This window comes from Rana temporaria, chromosome 5 (genome assembly GCF_905171775.1).
Source record: "Rana temporaria chromosome 5, aRanTem1.1, whole genome shotgun sequence".
Classification (NCBI taxonomy): domain Eukaryota; kingdom Metazoa; phylum Chordata; class Amphibia; order Anura; family Ranidae; genus Rana; species Rana temporaria.
In genome coordinates, this window is record NC_053493.1 from 415002769 (window position 1) to 415020305 (window position 17537).

Consider the following 17537-nt stretch of genomic DNA (forward strand, 5'->3'; position numbering starts at 1 on the left):
ATAAGCCTTATTATGGACTTACCTGTAGTAAAGAGTGGTTTGTAAGGGTTAACAACCACTTTAACCAAAAAGATGTCCTGGAACTGGAAAGGCTGCAGAGAAGGAGATCCAAATGAATAAGGAGGACAACTATGAGAAACTATTGCAAATTAGACCATTGAAGCCAAACTCAGTGCAGATATAAAAGACACAAATGAATGCGGCTGTATAATCATACATTTATTTTTTTACTGCAAGCAATGTAAGTACCTGAATGTGATTTGGTATCAACTCCTTGCAGTCCCTGTACAGCAGGGCTGGAAAGTAAGAGGAAGAAGCAACACGAGGAGCCACATTTACAGTGAACAGAGTCATTATACGAGGTGTGTCCAGAAAGTAATGAGAATTATATTTAAAAAATGATTTTGTTGAGAAATTTTACACTTGAACATTGTCTCCTTCAAAGTTTTCACCTTGTGAGTGTACACAACGATCCCAGCGAATTTTCCATTCTTCATATCGTCCCTGGAAGTCTTCACGTGGGATGGTGCTCAGAGCCGGCGTAGTGACTCATTGGACGTTATCCACACTACCAAAATGGCGTCCTTTTACGTGTTGACTTGGTATTTCCCTTTTCCTCTGCAATCATTCCGATAGTGAGCCGTCGGTCAGAAACAGAACAGAACGTGGATGCAGTGAGGTCTGTTCTCAACCGCGATCAACAGATCACTATCAGAATGATTGCAGAGGAAACGGGAATTACCAAGTCAATTGTTCATGAAATCGTGACTCAGGATTTGAACACGAGAAAGGACGCCATTTTGGTAGTGTGGATAACGCCCAAAGGACCACTACACCGGCTCTGAGCGCCATCCCACTAGAAGACTGTGTTCAGTTGTAACATTTTTCAATAAAATAATTTTTAAAGCATCATTCTCATTATTTTCTGGACACACCTCATATGTTCCATTATTGTAATATAAACTAAGCATTATTTTATACAATGCAGTATGGACAAACCCTTCATTGTTTATCTAGTAGCAGTTAGTCACATTCAGCTGGACTTGTTCTGTAATGTTGAAGACATTTTGTAGATTCTCTAAGCCACTTCTTTAGTTGTAATGAGTGTCAGAAAGATCCCCCGACATGTACTCAGGTAACACCAACACCTCCATCCAATCACCATTAGATGTGATGAGACAGATGTTGATTATCCAGCATGGGGGGGGTGAAAGGTGTGGAACCCCCCCTGTTCTAGTTACATCATCCCATTGAGACACCAAGGATGGGACTAATAGGTAGATTCACAAAGAGTTAGGCCGGCTTATCAGTAGATAAGCCGACCTAACTCAGAATCTACGCCGACTTATGTTTAAGTGTATTCTCAATCAGAGATACGCTTAAACATATCTAAGATACGACGGCTTGCGCCGTCCTATCTTAGGTTGCAATATTTCGGATGGCCGCTAGGTGGTGCTTCCATTGTGGTCGGCCGAAGAATATGCAAATTAGTAGATACGCCGATTCACGAACGTATGCCCGGCCGACGCAGTACTTTTACGCCGTTTACGTAAGAGACAGGGCGGGTAAAGTTAGAGCTAGGCCCTAGTTGGAATAGTAATGTTCAGTATGGCCGCCGTTAGGCAAATCTACCTATATGTAACTAGAAGAGACGGCTCACACCATACTATAGCATTTCTATCCACACAGGTAGCATTGGCACCTTCATCCAGTCACCATGGAATGTGAAGATGTTGATTGTCCAAGAACAGGATGGGAGATGTAAAAGTTGTTGGACCCCCCTCTTCTAGATACATCATCCAAATGTTGGTGTCAGGAAGCCTGCATAGGGGTTAGTTCCTCCACCGTGTCCACCAACAACAACCTAAATGTGACTCTTCCAATTAAAGCTGAACTCAGAGAACACATAAAAAAAAAACATTTGAAGTATAACTAAACGCTCGTCAATTTTGTTTGCAGTCTGTGCCCCCCATTAAGGGGTCTCACCTTCTCTATTGGTCCTTTTTACCATTATCATTGAAAGTAAAAGTAAAAGAAATTTCCCAAATTTTGGGTTGTCCCCACAAAAGTAATAGGCCCAGATTCTCAAAAGAGATACGACGGAGTATCTCCAGATACGCCATCGTATCTCTGAGTCGCGCCGTCGTATCTATGCGCCTGATTCTTAGAATCAGTTACGCATAGATTTCCCTTAGATTCGACAGACGTAAGTCTCTTACGCTGTCGGATCGTAAGTGCATATTTACGCTGGCCGCTAGGGGCGCGTACGCTGATTTATGCGTCAAAATATGTAAATCAGCTAGATACGCAAATTCACGAACGTACGCCCGTCCGACGCAGTACAGATACGCTGTTTACGTTAGGCTTTTCCCGGCATATAGTTACCCCTGCTATATGGTGGCGTAAGTGCGGCGTACCAATGTTAAGTATGGCCATCGTTCCCGCGACGAAATTTGAAAATTTTGCGTCGTTTGCGTAACTCGTCCATGAATGGGGCTGGACATAATTTACGTCCACGTCAAAACCAATACGTCCTTGCGGCATATTAGGAGCAATGCACACTGGGAGATTTCCACGGACGGCGCATGCGCCGTTCGTGAAAAACTTCAATCACATCGGGTCACAGAACATTAACATAAAACACGCCCCCCCTGTCCCACATTTGAATTAGGCGTGCTTACACCGGCCGATTTACGCTACGCCGCCGCAACTTACGGAGCAAGTGCTTTGAGAATACAGCACTTGCCCATCAAAGTTGCGGAGGCGTAACGTAAATCAGATACGTTACGCCCGCACAAAATTACGCGCTCCTACGAGAATCTGGCCCCAAGAAGGGGGAACTTCCAATGGGCACGCTAGTTCTGGTGACCTATGGGGGGGGGGGCAAGAAATTCCCATGATTTACAGGGATTTCCTCTCACTTCCTGTTTGGCTATGGGACAGGAAGTGAAGGGAAATCTCCACAATGGAACACAGATGGTAAAAAAAAAAAAAAAAATCTGACGAGAGTTAGAACCCTCCCTTGATCTATCCAAAGTTAAAAAAATTAAATACAAATTTGCCTATAGTTCTATTTTAATGCAATTATGTATTAATTAAAAAGCTTTTTTCTTTCTACATAGAACTGTTGTATATATCTGAATTTGTCCTGATATCACTTCCTGTAATCACCTACACAGCAGAATGGGGGGGGGGAGGGGCAGCACTCTGAGCCAATTAGAGCTTTACAGCTTTGTACACTTCTGTCTGACAGCAACAATAATCTACAATGAAGATACCAACAAACGTCACTTATTTCCTTCATTTTGATTTGTTACTTATACACTTGAAAGAATATTGTTCTAGTTATTCAATAAGTGTATAAATAACCTGTGAATCCTGCCAGAAATCCAGTGCTGTCCTGTGCACTCTGCAGTCTGATATTAACCGCTTCCAGTCCGGCCAATTCTGACATTCCTCTCCTATATGAAAAAAAGAGTGAGTGGTGTCACCCCAGGACAGGAAGTGTGTTACTGGCAGGATCTCTAGGTAAAAATAGAAAAGAATAAAAAAACATCTGAAAAAAGAAAACCAATGCAGTCAGCACATTTAATGAATAGTGTATATTACATTTTCTGAAAATTTGGAATAATCATTCAAATCATAATCAATGATAATATCTCCTAGTCTTATCATAACCACTAACCCTTAATGAACCCCTGAAAACCCCAAATCTTATTATTGTCGCTATAAGAGAATAAATCACACTTCCCTGTGCTGAGATTTCTCAATGCTGTGATTGGTTGTGTTGGGAACCTTTAGATTTATGACATCTGGAATATGAATCTACTGCATTATTCTGTTGGTAAAAAATCATCAGATTCATATTTCTGTGATGTCAGCAGATTTGGGCATATTTTCTGTTATATTATTATTTCTCACGTCGCCTTTCACCCCCAGATATTGTTATAGAACCATTCCATACATATAACCCGGCATGGAGGGGCTCAGTGAAGGTGGTGGTGAAAGTGTGGAGGTGTCTGATTGGGTCACACAGATCATAAAAGGACAGCTGCCCGGCCTCATAATCCACATAGATCCTGACTCTGTTACTGGAGAGATTGGGAGATATTCTGATCTGTTTATTGTCATGTCTTACATAACACTCACCAATATACCTGAACAAACCCCAGGACTTCTTATTATTTCCAATCACTGACTGCCCTCCTCTTCCTCTCCTCTCTATACTGGGATAACACATCCCGACTCTGTAATATTCTGACTCTCTGACATCCACTTCCCAGTAATGTCGCCCCGAGGGAAATCTCTGACTGCTTAATACCTGTTCCCACCTCTGAAATCTCTCCGGTGTTTCTGGACGATTCTGCTTTATATGTGACCAGAATACAGTTTTCATGTCATCTGATATCTGTAGATTATTATGAGCTGTGTTCACATCCAGTAATATGTCTGAAGCTTCCTGTATATTGAAGAATACATTTACCCCTTTTTTCATATGAGATAACCCTGTGTGTAATGTGTGTGAGATTTCAGCCACATCCAGATCCCCTCCATCATGGAGGAGTCTATCATGTCTCTCTCTGTCCTCATTATCTCCCTCCTCAGTATCACACAAGTCCCCTGTGTCTGATTCCTGTAGGACAGTCAGTGGGTCAGTCATGTTACACAGCTCCTCAATGTCCTCCATCTTCCTGGACAGATCCTCCTTCTTTATTTCCAGCTGATCAATCAAATCAGACAATGAGATCCGCTCTTCCTGGCTGGAGATGTTCCTCCGGACTCTCTTCTCCAGGTCCTCCAGATGTCTCCTGAGCTCTATGAACAGGGCAGTGACTCTCTCTGATTTTTCTTGTACTTTTCTCCTGCGATCCTGCAGACTCTGGACTCTTTTCTCCGTCTCCTCTCTCTCTGTCATCAGTTTCTGCAGAACATTTCTCAGTTCCTGTTTTTTATTCTCAGAGGCCTCATCCAGAGTCTCCACCTTGTGTCCCCGGTGTTCTCCGGCCAAACTGCAGGTCACACAGATACAGACAGAGTCCTCAGTGCAGTAATATTCAAAAAGTTTCCTATGGATGGAGCATTTTCTGTTCTCCATGGAAGTGGTGGGATCAGTTAGGACATGTTCTGGTGACTTGCTGTGGACTCTCAGGTGATTATCACACAGAGAAGCTTCACACAGCAGACAGGATCTAACAGCAGGTACAGGAGAGTGATAGCAATAAGTACAGAAGATTCCAGTCTTCCCTTCTTCCAGCTGAGTAGATCGGAAAGTCTCCACTATGTTACGTAGTGTTATGTTCCTGTGCAGTACAGGCCGATCCCGGAACTCTTCTCTGCACTCAGGACAGGAATATCCTCCAGACCCCCCCTGTGTATCCAACACACGATCAATACAGACCCGGCAGAAGTTGTGACCACATCTCAGGTTTACAGGATCTGTATATGTGGTCAGACAAATGGAACAGTCCAGCTCCTGTCTCAGATCAGCAGACGCCATCGCTGACAGCAGAAGAGAGAAATGAAAGTAAAAAGTCTCCGACAAGGAAAATCTAAAGGGCGTCTCACATTCCTCGGCACAGGGAGGGGCTGAGCTGGTCTTGCAGCTTTTATCTTGAGGAAGTTTGTGGAGAAATAAATGTTTATATTGAAGGTATATGTCCTACATGTTGATACACATTGTACTGATTTGGAGCTTTAAATGACTTCTGCAGACGAGGCACAAAACTAAGTTCTATAATGCAGTGTGATAGATATTTGCATGTTGAGGCTTTTTGTGTTTAGGAGAAAATTATTTCCAACGGTAAAAGAAACCTGTCCTGAGAGATATACAAGAGCATCTCAAAAATGTGAATATCATCAAAAAGTTCATTTATTTCAATAATTCAATTAAAAAAAAATTAAACTCCTATATTATATAGATCCATTACACACAGAGTTATATACAGTATATGACAAAAGTAAGTACACCCCTCACATTTCTGTAAATCTTTTCTTCTATCTTTTCATGTGATAACACTGAAGAAATGACACTTTGCTACAATGTTGTGTAGTGAGTGTACAGCTTGTATAACAGTGTAAATTTGCTGTCCCCTCAAAATAACTCAACACACAGCCATTAACCACTTAAGGACCCCTTCACGCCGATATACGTCGGCAGAATGGCGCGGCTGGGCACATCAACGTATAGGTACGTTGTCCTTTAAGTCCAGCCGTGGGGTCGCGGGCGCGCTCTCCCGCAACCCGGTCCGAAGCTCCGTGACCGTGACCGCGGGACTCGCGGACCCGATCGCCGCTGGAGTCCCGTGATCGGTCCCCGGAGCTGAAGAACGGGGAGAGCCGCGTGTAAACACGGCTTCCCCGTTCTTCACTGTGGCGGCAGCATCGATCGTGTCATCCCTTTTATAGGGGACACAATTGATGACATCACACCTACAGCCACACCCCCCTACAGTTGTAAACACACTTCAGGTCACACATAACCCCATCAGCGCCCCCTAGTGGTTAACTCCCAAACTGCAATTGTAATTTTCACAATAAACAATGCATTTTAAATGAATTTTTTGCTGTGAAAATGACAATGGCTCAAAAAATGTGTCAAAATTGTCCGAAGTGTCCGCCATAATGTCGCAGTCACGAAAAAAATCGCTGATTGCCGCCATTAGTAGTAAAAAATTAAATAAATAATAAAAATGCAATAAAACTATCCCCTATTTTGTAAACGCTATAAATTTTACCAAAAATAGGTAGAAGAATACGCATCGGACTAAACTGAGGAAAACATTTTTTTTATATATTTTTGGGGGATATTTATTATAGCAAAAAGTAAAAAATATTGAACTTTTTTCAAAATTGTCGCTCTATTTTTGTTTATAGCGCAAAAAATAAAAACCACAGAGGTGATCAAATACCACCAAAAGAAAGCTCTATTTGTGGGGAAAAAAGGACGCCAATTTTGTTTGGGAGCCACGTCGCACGACCGCGCAATTGTCAGTTAAAGCGACACAGTGCCGAATCGCAAAAAGGGGCAAGGTCCTTTAGCTGCATTTTGGTCCGGGTCTTAAGTGGTTAATGTCTAAACCGCTGGCAACAAAAGTGAGTACACCGCTAAGTGAAAATTCCTAAATTGGGCCCAAAGTGTCAATATTTTGTGTGGCCACCATTATTTTCCAGCACTGCCTTAACCCTCTTGGGCATGGAGGTCACCAGAGCTTCACAGGTTGTCACTGGAGTCCTCTTCCCCTCCCCCATGATGACATCACAGAGCTGGTGGATGTTAGAGACCTTGCGCTCCTCCACCTTCCCTTTGAGGAGCCCCACAGATGATCAATAGGGTTTAGGTCTGGAGACATGCTTGGCCAGTCCATTACCTTTATCCCGCGTACACACGATCGGGAATTCCGACAAGAAAACCGTGGATTTTTTTCTGACGGAATGTTGGCTCAGACTTGTGTTGCATACACACGGTCACACAAATCTTGTCGGAAATTCCAACCGCCAAGAACGCGGTGACGTACAACACGTACGACGAGCCGAGATCAATGAAGTTCAATAGGCAGTTCGGCTCTTCTGCTTGATTCTGAGCATGTGTTTTTTTTGTGCGTCGGAATTGCATACAGACGAGCGGATTTTCCGATAGAAACTTCTTCCGTTGGAAAAATAGAGAACCTGCTCTCAGTCTTTTGTTGGCGGAAATTCCGACAGAAAAAGTCAGATGGAGCCTACACACGGTCGGAATTTCCGACAAAAAGCTCACATCTGACTTTTCTTGTCGGGATTTCCGATCGTGTGTACGCGGCATTACCCTCAGCTTCAGTGATCATCTTGGAGGAGTGTTTGGGGTCGGTATCATGTTGGAATACTGCCCTGCGGCCCAGTCTCCGGAGGAAGGGGATCATTCTCTGCTTAAATATGTCACAGTACATGTCGGCATTCATGGTTCCCTCAATGATCTGTAGCTCCCCACAGGGCCGTCTTTAATATTGACTGGACCCTGGTCAAACATTTTCTTGGGCCCCGTCTTCCATGCAATTTCGCTCTCCGCATGCTTTGAGACATACAATAAATAGATTCAAAATCAGTTTACTGAATCAGATCAGGCAGTGATTGCAATTGGTTGCCAGAGGTTACAGTGTATCATCATTACCACTCACTGACTGGCTGCTAGAGGTTACAGCACACATTATGTCTCACTGTTTATTTTTTAGAGGTTACAGCACAGGACTTCTGCTTGTTGATTGGTTGCTAGAGGTTACTGTACATTATTACTGCTCACTGACTGATTGCTAGAGGTTACTGCACATCTATACCACTAACTGATTGGTTGTTAGAGGTTACTGCACATTATTACTGCTCACCGATTGGTTCCTAGAGGTTACTGCATGTGCTTACCGCTCAATGATTGGTTGCAAGAGGTTAGTGCACAGCATTACTGCTCACTGATTGGTTGCTAAAGGTTACAGCACATCATCTCCTCACTGCCTGCACACCATGGACTGGGGAGGTGAAGGGACCCATCAATAGACAGAAAACTCCTAGGAATCCTGGCATCAGTGGCAATGGGGGAGGGGGGGGGGCTGGAAGTGGTGGGGGATGGGATTAGTTAGGAGGCAGTACACTGTGGCAAATTCTGAATCATGTAGAGCAAAGCTGGAAATCTTTGGCAAGTATATAGTGGGGGATTCTACCAATGTAATGGGGAATTTACACTGACCACCAATGTGAGGGGGATTTACACTGACCACCAATGTGAGGGGGATTTACACTGACCACCAATGTGAGGGGGGATTTATACTGACCACCAATGTGAGGGGGGATTTACACTGACCACCAATGTGAGGGGGGATTTACACTGACCACCAATGTGAGGGGGGATTTACACTGACCACCAATGTGAGGGGAGATTTACACTGACCACCAATGTGAGGGGGATTTACACTGACCACCAATGTGAGGGGGATTTACACTGACCACCAATGTGAGGGGGGATTTTCACTGACCACCATGTAATAATGGGGTATTTTACGCCACTCACCAATAGAAAGGAGGGATTTCTGCACTGACACCAATGTAATAAGAGCATTTACACCAACCACCAGTGTAAGGGGGAATATACAATGACCTCCATGTAAGGGGGAATTTACACTGACGGCTATTGTCAAGGAGATTTGTACTGACCACCAATGTAAGGTGACACTTCTACACCAACCACCAATGTGAGGGGGATTTACACTGACCACCAATGTTAGGGGAGATTTACACTGACCACCAGTGTAAGGGCAATTCTGCACTTACCACCAATGTAAAGGGAAATGTACACTGATGACCAATGTAATGAAGAACTTACACTGACAATCAATGTAATGGGGGATTTTACCGCAACAGCCAATAAAGGGGGATTTCTACACTGGCCACCAATGTAAGGGGGCTTCTACATGGACCACCAATGTAAACTGACCGAAAATTCAAGTTTGGATTTTTTTAACAATTACCAATATAAAGAGGAGTTTCTACACTGACCACCAATGTAATGGGGATTTACACTGACCACCAATGTAAGGGGGACCTTCACACTGGCCACTAGTGTGAATGAAAGGATTGTACACAAAGCCCCAATGTAAGGAGAAGATTCACACTGACCACCAATGTAACTGAGACATAGAGGGCCAGATTCTCATAGAATCGGCAGCGGCGTAGTGTAAGCCATTTACACCACGCCACCGCAACTTACTGGAGCAAGTGCCGTATTCTCCAAGCTCTTGCTCCGTAATTTGCGGCGGCGTAGTGTAAATGGCCCGGCGTAAGGCCGCGTAATTCAAAGGGGGCGGCTTGTATTCAAATTAAGCGCGCCCCCGCGCCGATCGAACTGCGCATGCACCGGGCGGAAAAAATAGCCCAGTGCGCATGCTCCAGCTCACGACGGAAAACGTCAATGACGCCGACGTGAGCGTCATTGACGTAAAATTGTATTCGCGGACGACTTAGTAAAACAACGTAACCGACGGAAAAAGACGACCCTGACCCGACGCCATACTTAACATGGCATACGGCGGACTGGCGTAAGGTTACCCCTCATATAGCAGGGGTATCCTTACGCTTACGGAAACGACATAAACGACGATGACGCGGCGCAAATTCGTTCGGGAATCGGCGTATCAGGCTCATTTGCATAGTCAAATGAGAACTGAACGTAAACGCCACCTAGCGGCCGGCGTAGAATTACATCTAAGATCGGACGGTGTAAGTGACTTACACCTGTCGGATCTACGCCGTATCTATGCGAAAATGATTTTAGGAATCATACGCATAGATACCCGGGGCCAAAAAAAGAGATATGACGGTGTTTCCTGAGATACACCGTCGCATCTCTTCTGAAAATCTGAGCCTGCGTTCACATTTGTGTGTGTTGGGAACATAGGCGTGCGCAGCCTATCGCATTAGGGTGTGCACAACAAAGCTCAAACACGCGTGTGTGTGTGTGTGTATATATATTGTAGTAGTGTGGTACCCCAGGGGTGTGGTGACCCAGGGTTTTCAACTGGACTGGTTGAGGGGCTCTAGGAAGATGGCATTCCAGTTTCCTCAATTGTTAATGAAATCCCCAGTCCTGGGTTCAGGCTTTAGGCTTCATTCACACTACTACACTACTTTCATCTTACTTAGCTCTGCTACATCGGTCCTACATTTATCCTACATTGGTCCTACATCCATCCTACTTTCATGAACAGGATACTACTTTGGTCCGACTTCAATGATATTCAATGGGCCTGAAGTAGGATCAATGTAGGACCAAAAGTAGTACAGGGAGCATTTTCAAAGTCGGACCGACTTGTGTAGGACGCTACAAGACGCTCTCATAGGGAAACATTGAACACAGAGCAAAGTAGGATGAAAGTAGTGTAGTAGTGTGAATGAAGCCTTAGAGCTGATCAGCACACTGATTGTGTAGGTGTGTGTGGGCCTGATAGGAGACTCGGGACCAGCATTCTGGGCTCCACCCTCCCGAGGAGTCCAGGCTTGGAAGGGAGAACCCAGAGAGTGCAGGTGTGCACGGAAGTAGCTAGAGAGCTGGAGAGTGCATGACTAGTGTAGTTTCTTTGTCATTTAAAGTTTTATTTTATTGATGCAGAAGTAAAAGCATACAAAGTATAGCATGAAGCACTCAGTACATACCATTTAAAAAGGAAAAAAAAAAAAAAAAACAGCGATCAATAAATAATGGAGATACAGTCCAACTTTCAATGTACATCTTAAGTTAATCTAGCTTCATGAAGAGAGAGTAATAAAAATATAAATTAATGTCCCCGTAGGAGATCTCCTACCCATCTATGTGTAGCCAGAGTTGAAGAGGGACGAGGATCCAAAACAACGCTTTTCGTACAGAGTCTCAACCGACACCCCGTAAAGGGAGCATACTGTGTCGGATAAAGGGATAGCATAACTTAATAACGATGAGAGACTTCTGTGACCCTAGATAACCTCGGACCCCGCCCAAAATGTGGAGAAGAACTCTAGACCTCCTGTCGCATCCCAAGGGATGTGTGAGTAGGAAGACCTCCCACTCCCCAACCAAACTCTCCCCCTCCCCCAGGGTGCTCCCCTGAAAGTGTCGTCTATTAATAGACTAGTATAATAACTAAAACAAACATCTCGAAGAGGATATTGTACCAAAGGTATCATGACAGAAGGAGAAGGAAAGGAAGAAAGGAAGAAAGAAAAGAAATAAAAAGAAAGATAGAACCAATAAGAAAAGAGTTGATTGCCAGTAGTCCAATTAAGTACCTGAGGGGGTCAGAGCCTGACCCGGCGATAGGGATACACCAACATGTCTGGCCCAAGGTTCCCATATGGCCTCAAAACTATCCCTGGTATTAGAGATAGAGCTGACCATTTTTTCCTGCGTCATGATCCATGAAATCTTCCCCTTAGCTGCTAAGAACGAGACCCTAGGTTGCTTCCAGGCTGCCGCTAGAGTGGTTTTAGCTCCTATGAGCATGAAAGCTATCAGTTTTTGTATGGGTTTGGAGACTCGAGGAATTTCGGAACCTAGCAGAGCGATATGCGGGGATTTCTCCACCTGTACTCCCGTAACTTTTCTGATAAGGCAAAAGATTCTGTTCCAGAATCCCCTGATTCTGGGGCACTCCCACCAAACGTGAAGCATCGTGCCGTGCGTTTGACAGTTGCGAAAGCATAATGGGGAAGACGAAGGAAACATCGCAGCCAATCTACTGGGTACCAGGTACCACCGCATCAGAACCTTTATGTTAGCTTCAGCTAAGGAAGTATTCACTAGACCTTTGAAAGTTTTCAAACCTACCTTGTGCCATCTACTCAGGTCCCAGGTCATCCGCAGATCCCTCTCCCATGCCTCCATGTATGAGAATTTTGTGGAAACCTCGGATAGAGCTCTATATAATATAGATATTCCCCCCTTGTGTTCCGTCATTTGTTTACACCAACTTTCGTAACTAGTAAGAGTTGCGTGCCTGAAGTTGTCAGACCAGTGGGATGACACAAAGTTAAAAATTTGGGTGTACCGAGCTCTTTCCGATAGCGGTAAATCAAGTGTCCTCACACAATGCTCCAGTGAAAGTGGGCCCGTGGCTGTCAAAAAGTCGCCTATTCTATAGATCCCTTTGTCCAGCCACCATTGGAAAGCTGAAATGTCCATCCCTATAGGAAATTGCGGGTTGAGAAAGATCCGTGTCAAAGGCTTAGTCTCCGAGACCAAAGAAGGAAGGTGTCTCAGGCCATCCCAGAGTCTAAAAGATTGCGACAATGTGGGGGACAGTATCGAAGGTCTAGATTTTTGGGATGACCAAAAAAGGCTCTCTATTGAAAGGCTAGGGATCGCCAAACCTTCCATATCTATCCACTCTGGTTTTTCACATTCCGCAAAAATAGCAGAAAATTGTGCTAGTCTGGCAGCTTGGTAGTATTTAAACAGATTTGGTAGTCCAAGGCCTCCTTGTGTTCTGAGCCCATAAAGGACATTTTGTGCCACTCTATAACCTTTGCCCTCCCAAATGAATTTCAGAATTTTGCTCTGTAATGAACGGAGTTGGTCTTTTTTAACCGCTATTGGTAGAGATCTGAACAAGTAGAGTAACCTTGGTAGTAGGGTCATTTTGACTGCATTAACCCTACCTGTCCACGAAAGTTTGTGTCGAGCCCACGTCTGTAAATCTAGCTCTAGTTTCCGAAATATAGGTGGATAATTAGCCTGGTAGAGATGTTCAATTTTGGTTGTGAGGTTTATGCCTAAGTAACGAATGGATGATTCGGCCCACTGGAATTCATAATAGGGTTTCAAGTGATTGATCACTGAGGGGTGGGTGGAGATGTTTAAGGCTTGAGATTTATTCCAATTCACCCGCAAACCCGAAATCTTCCCGAAGGACTCCAATAAGTTGCAAAGAATTGGAAGAGAGGTGGTCGGGGAAGAGATATACAGGAGAAGATCGTCTGCAAAGAGAGCGCATTTATGGATTTGGGAGCCGCAAGATACCCCCCTAATATCCGGATCCGACCTGATCGCAATAGCAAGTGTCTCAATCGCTATTGCGAAAATCAAGGGGGACAATGGGCAGCCCTGTCTAGTACCTCTAGCAATACTAATGGAGCCCGAAAAAAATCCCTGTAATTTGACCCGTGCGCTGGGTTCAGAGTATAAAGATTTCAACAATCCCCGGAATTGTTCTCCAAAGCCCCAGCGCCGCAGAATCTCAAAGAGGTAATCCCACGTAACAGAGTCGAACGCCTTCCGTAGGTCTAAAGAAAGGAGGAGTCCTTCCTGCCGCGGGTTCCCATCCCAGCCCGACTGAAGCAGAGAAATAATATCGATTGCTCGCCTCACCTGGTCAGGGCCCTGTCTACCAGGGACAAATCCAACCTGGTCCCTATGAATATATATTTTTATAAATGAATTTAACCTGTTGGCTAGTATCTTGGTCAATATTTTTAAGTCGTTATTGATTAGTGATATAGGTCTGTAATTTTCAACGAGCTCCGAGTCCTTATCCGGTTTGGGGATGACTGAGATAAACGCCTCATTTAAATTTGGGTGCATGGAACCGCCCTCCCTCCCCCATTTTGAATTAAAAAATTTAGTGAGGTGGGGGGCCAAGGTTTCGCAGAAAGTCTTGTAATATGGGACTGAGAAACCATCTGGTCCAGGGGCCGAACCATCCTTAAGTCCCCTAATAACCTCTATAATTTCTTCTGTGGAGATCGGTGCCTCCATCAAGTCTACATGACTCTCCTGTAGGTTCGGGATCACTAACCGGTCCAAAAAGGAATTGATCTCGGAATGTCCGGCCATCCCCGACCCCCGATAAAGGGAGGTATAGAAGGTTTCAAATTCTTGCAGTATGCGTTTAGGGTTAAGGGTTGTTGTCCCGTCCCTGGTCTTAATCTTGGGCAGAGCGAACGAACGGAACCTCGGCGAGAGCTTGGTGGCTAGCATCGTGTTCATTTTGTTCCTGTATAAATAAAATCTAGCACTGGACCAATTTAGCGATCGTTCCGCCCTAACTGTCAAAGCTAAATTTAAAGCTAGTCGAGCGGCATCAAGCTGCGGGGCCTGAACCGTCGTCTGATCCTTCTTATGTTGTCTGCGCAGGGTTAAAAAATCTTTCTCAAGCTTCATCACCTCCGCAGACTTTTCCTTCTTTTTTTTAGAGGCTATCTGTATGATCCTGCCACGAATGGTAGCTTTGTGAGCTGCCCACAATATCTCGGCCGAGGTCCCTTCAACGCTGTTAAGCACAAAATATTCCCTGATGGCCCCATCAATCTGTGAAACCACAATAGGGTCGTGTAATAAAGTTTCGTTTAATTTCCAGTGTGATTTGTGAGAATCTGAGTTTTGAGTTTGTAGCGAGCAAACCACCATGGAGTGGTCCGATAGAGCTGTGTCCGTTATGTTAGCTTTCGTAATCATGGGAATATGTCTAGCAGATATGAATATATGGTCAATCCTAGAGTACGATCGATGCGGGTGAGAATAGTGGGAGTAGTCCTTTTTGTATGGATTGAGTTCCCTCCAAATGTCTACCAGGTTATGCTGATATATCAGTTTTGCTATGTGTGAGCTAGCTCTAGTTGGGCGTGTCAATGCTGTAGCTATAGGTCTGGATTTGTCCAAGCTTAGGTCAAATGCAATGTTGGAGTCTCCTCCACACACTATCATTCCCTCCAAGAGAGGAACTAAGGTATCAAACATAGTTTTAAAAAATTCGGTCTGTCCTCTGTTGGGGGCATAGTATGAAATAAATGACACTAGAAGTCCATCCAATTCCCCCTTAACCAACATAAATCTACCATTAGGATCTCTGTGAGTCAGGAGCGGGTTAAATTTGCAAGATTTCGCAAAAAGGATAGCCACCCCTCTCGTTTTATCCTCGGCATTAGCCAGAAAAAATTGTGGGTATTGCGCATGGAGAAAGGAGGGTGTGTAAGTGGTCGGAAAATGTGTCTCTTGTAATAAGATAACTGACATCCTCCGGGAATGGTAAGACTGAAACACCTTCCTTCTCTTGACGGGCGAGTTCAAGCCCTGAACATTGTGTGAGGCAACTCTAACCAAGTTCGGCAAAGTCAAGTTATGTGGTGAGGTCATTGGGAGAATAACGTGGGTGCAATTTGGAACTTACCCCATCGACATGGAGGCATGGGAGACAGCAGAGCGAAACAAGACCGGAGCCGAGGCCTGGAACACTATAGGTAAGATGACACATGCACGAACTGGCAATCAAGGAAAAAAGGTTAGTAAGAAGAAAAATAAGAGAACAAACAAAAGTAGAAATAATACATTGTAAAATATGAAGTATGTCTTCACAACGAACATGGAGGGGATATAGATCCCATCCACCTTCGTCAGACAAAACAGTAACGTAGCCCTTAACTCGGGCTACAGGACCAAACCCCGACAGCGACATAGTCCCCGTCCAGGTATGATCTGAGGCGCAAGGCAACTGCCTCAGCCCCTATCAACCCTTTAGAGTCAACAAGAAAACAATAGCTTATCATATAACACTCTAAATGTATACTATCACGGCTCAAGAGAAAAATGTACGGATCACGGTCAGTGCAAAGAACATGTAACTAGAAAACAAAACAGTCTCCAAAAAAGGATAAAAAGAAAATTTTTCCCCTTTCCCTTCTCTCCTTTTCCGGGTATTTCATGGGTCCCCAGCCACGGATAGAGAACCCAGATACACTATACCTAACAGGTATAATATCCTCCGTTAAAAGCACCAAGCGGAGGAAAACTTCCAGAACAGCGGGCGGGACCGCTATGATGATTAGTTCAGGTCTTTGTGGTGTCTTTGGTGCGTCTGCTTTTGCTTGTGTGCCAAGTGGGGGATAAAGGACTTGCCGGGGTGGACCGTTTGGAAGGACCTGGTGGAAGATTTGACGTGTCCATTGCTGAGTCCAGTGAGATCAATTTTAAGGCTAGCAAAATTTTTTCTCCTTCAGATAGCGTGGTAAAGGCATGAGTTTTGCCCTTGAAGGCAAATTTTAAGGCAAACGGGAATCCCCACCAATATTTGATGTCCTTTTGGGACAAAATCAGCAATAAAGGTTTCAGCGATCTGCGTTTTTGTATAGTAGCTGCAGAAATGTCAGCAAAGATTTGAATATCCTGACCCAGAAAGGATATGCGGGGTTGCTGACGGGATGCCCTCATGACCTCCTCCTTCACTGAGAAGTAATGGGGTTTTACTATAATATCTCTGGGAGATCCATCCTTTCTCAGGGGGCCCAGAGACCTATGGGCCCTGTCCAGCTCCAGCTTGTGGGGTGCAATAGCGGGGATCATGCTTTTGATGAGGTCTTGGATAGCTTTGGGGATGTCTGTAACGGATTCAGGGAGACCCCTCACCCTAAAATTGTCCCTTCTGGAACGATTTTCGAGGTCGTCAATTCTAGTGAGGGCCACGTCTAGTTGTTCCTGAAGTGATTGTATTTGGTCAGTGTTCTGGTTAGTTCTGGATATAGTGATGTCCAATTTATTTTCTATGATCTCCATCCTGGAACCCAGATTCTGGAAGTCAGCATGTATTTCCTTAGTAATGTTAACTGCTGTTTGGGCTAACCCCCGTTCAAGTAGTTCAGAGAACTTCAAAAAGAGCTCCCCTGCATTCTGAGGTATTTCTAATTCTGAGTGACCAGCAGCCATGGAGACTGGTGAGGCCTGTATTACACCTTGTGCCTGGCCCTTGTAATGGAGCAGTGTGGAGTCTGACTGGGGACCCAAGGCGGCTGCTGAGGGTGCTAGGGAGCCTGGAGAGCCTTGGGCCAGCAAAGGAGGGAAATTTAAAGTGGCCGGAGCGATCACTTGCCTCAGGTCAGCGTTTCCCCCTGCGTGAGGTAGTTGTAGCTGAGGCGCGGCCGCCATCTTGGAATCGGCCTGTATCTCTAGCGCCGTGTAACTCGCCTCCAGGCCCCTCCGGACCGCTCCGCTATACATGGGGGGCTCGACCGAGCGTTCCCCAATCTAATCCGACCCTCCGGGGTCTTGGCACCGCCGTGAA

The 17537-nt window shown here is 44.8% G+C and overlaps 1 protein-coding gene across 1 annotated transcript; it reads right to left on the reverse strand.

Annotated features, from left to right (window-relative positions):
* Positions 1 to 3563: 3563 nt before the first annotated feature.
* LOC120941606 (E3 ubiquitin/ISG15 ligase TRIM25-like) lies at positions 3564 to 5727 on the reverse strand. The gene has a single exon (XM_040355137.1). The coding sequence runs from the start codon at positions 5495 to 5497 to the stop codon at positions 3911 to 3913; it is 1587 nt and encodes a 528-aa protein (XP_040211071.1). The 5' UTR covers positions 5498 to 5727; the 3' UTR covers positions 3564 to 3910.
* Positions 5728 to 17537: the final 11810 nt, after the last annotated feature.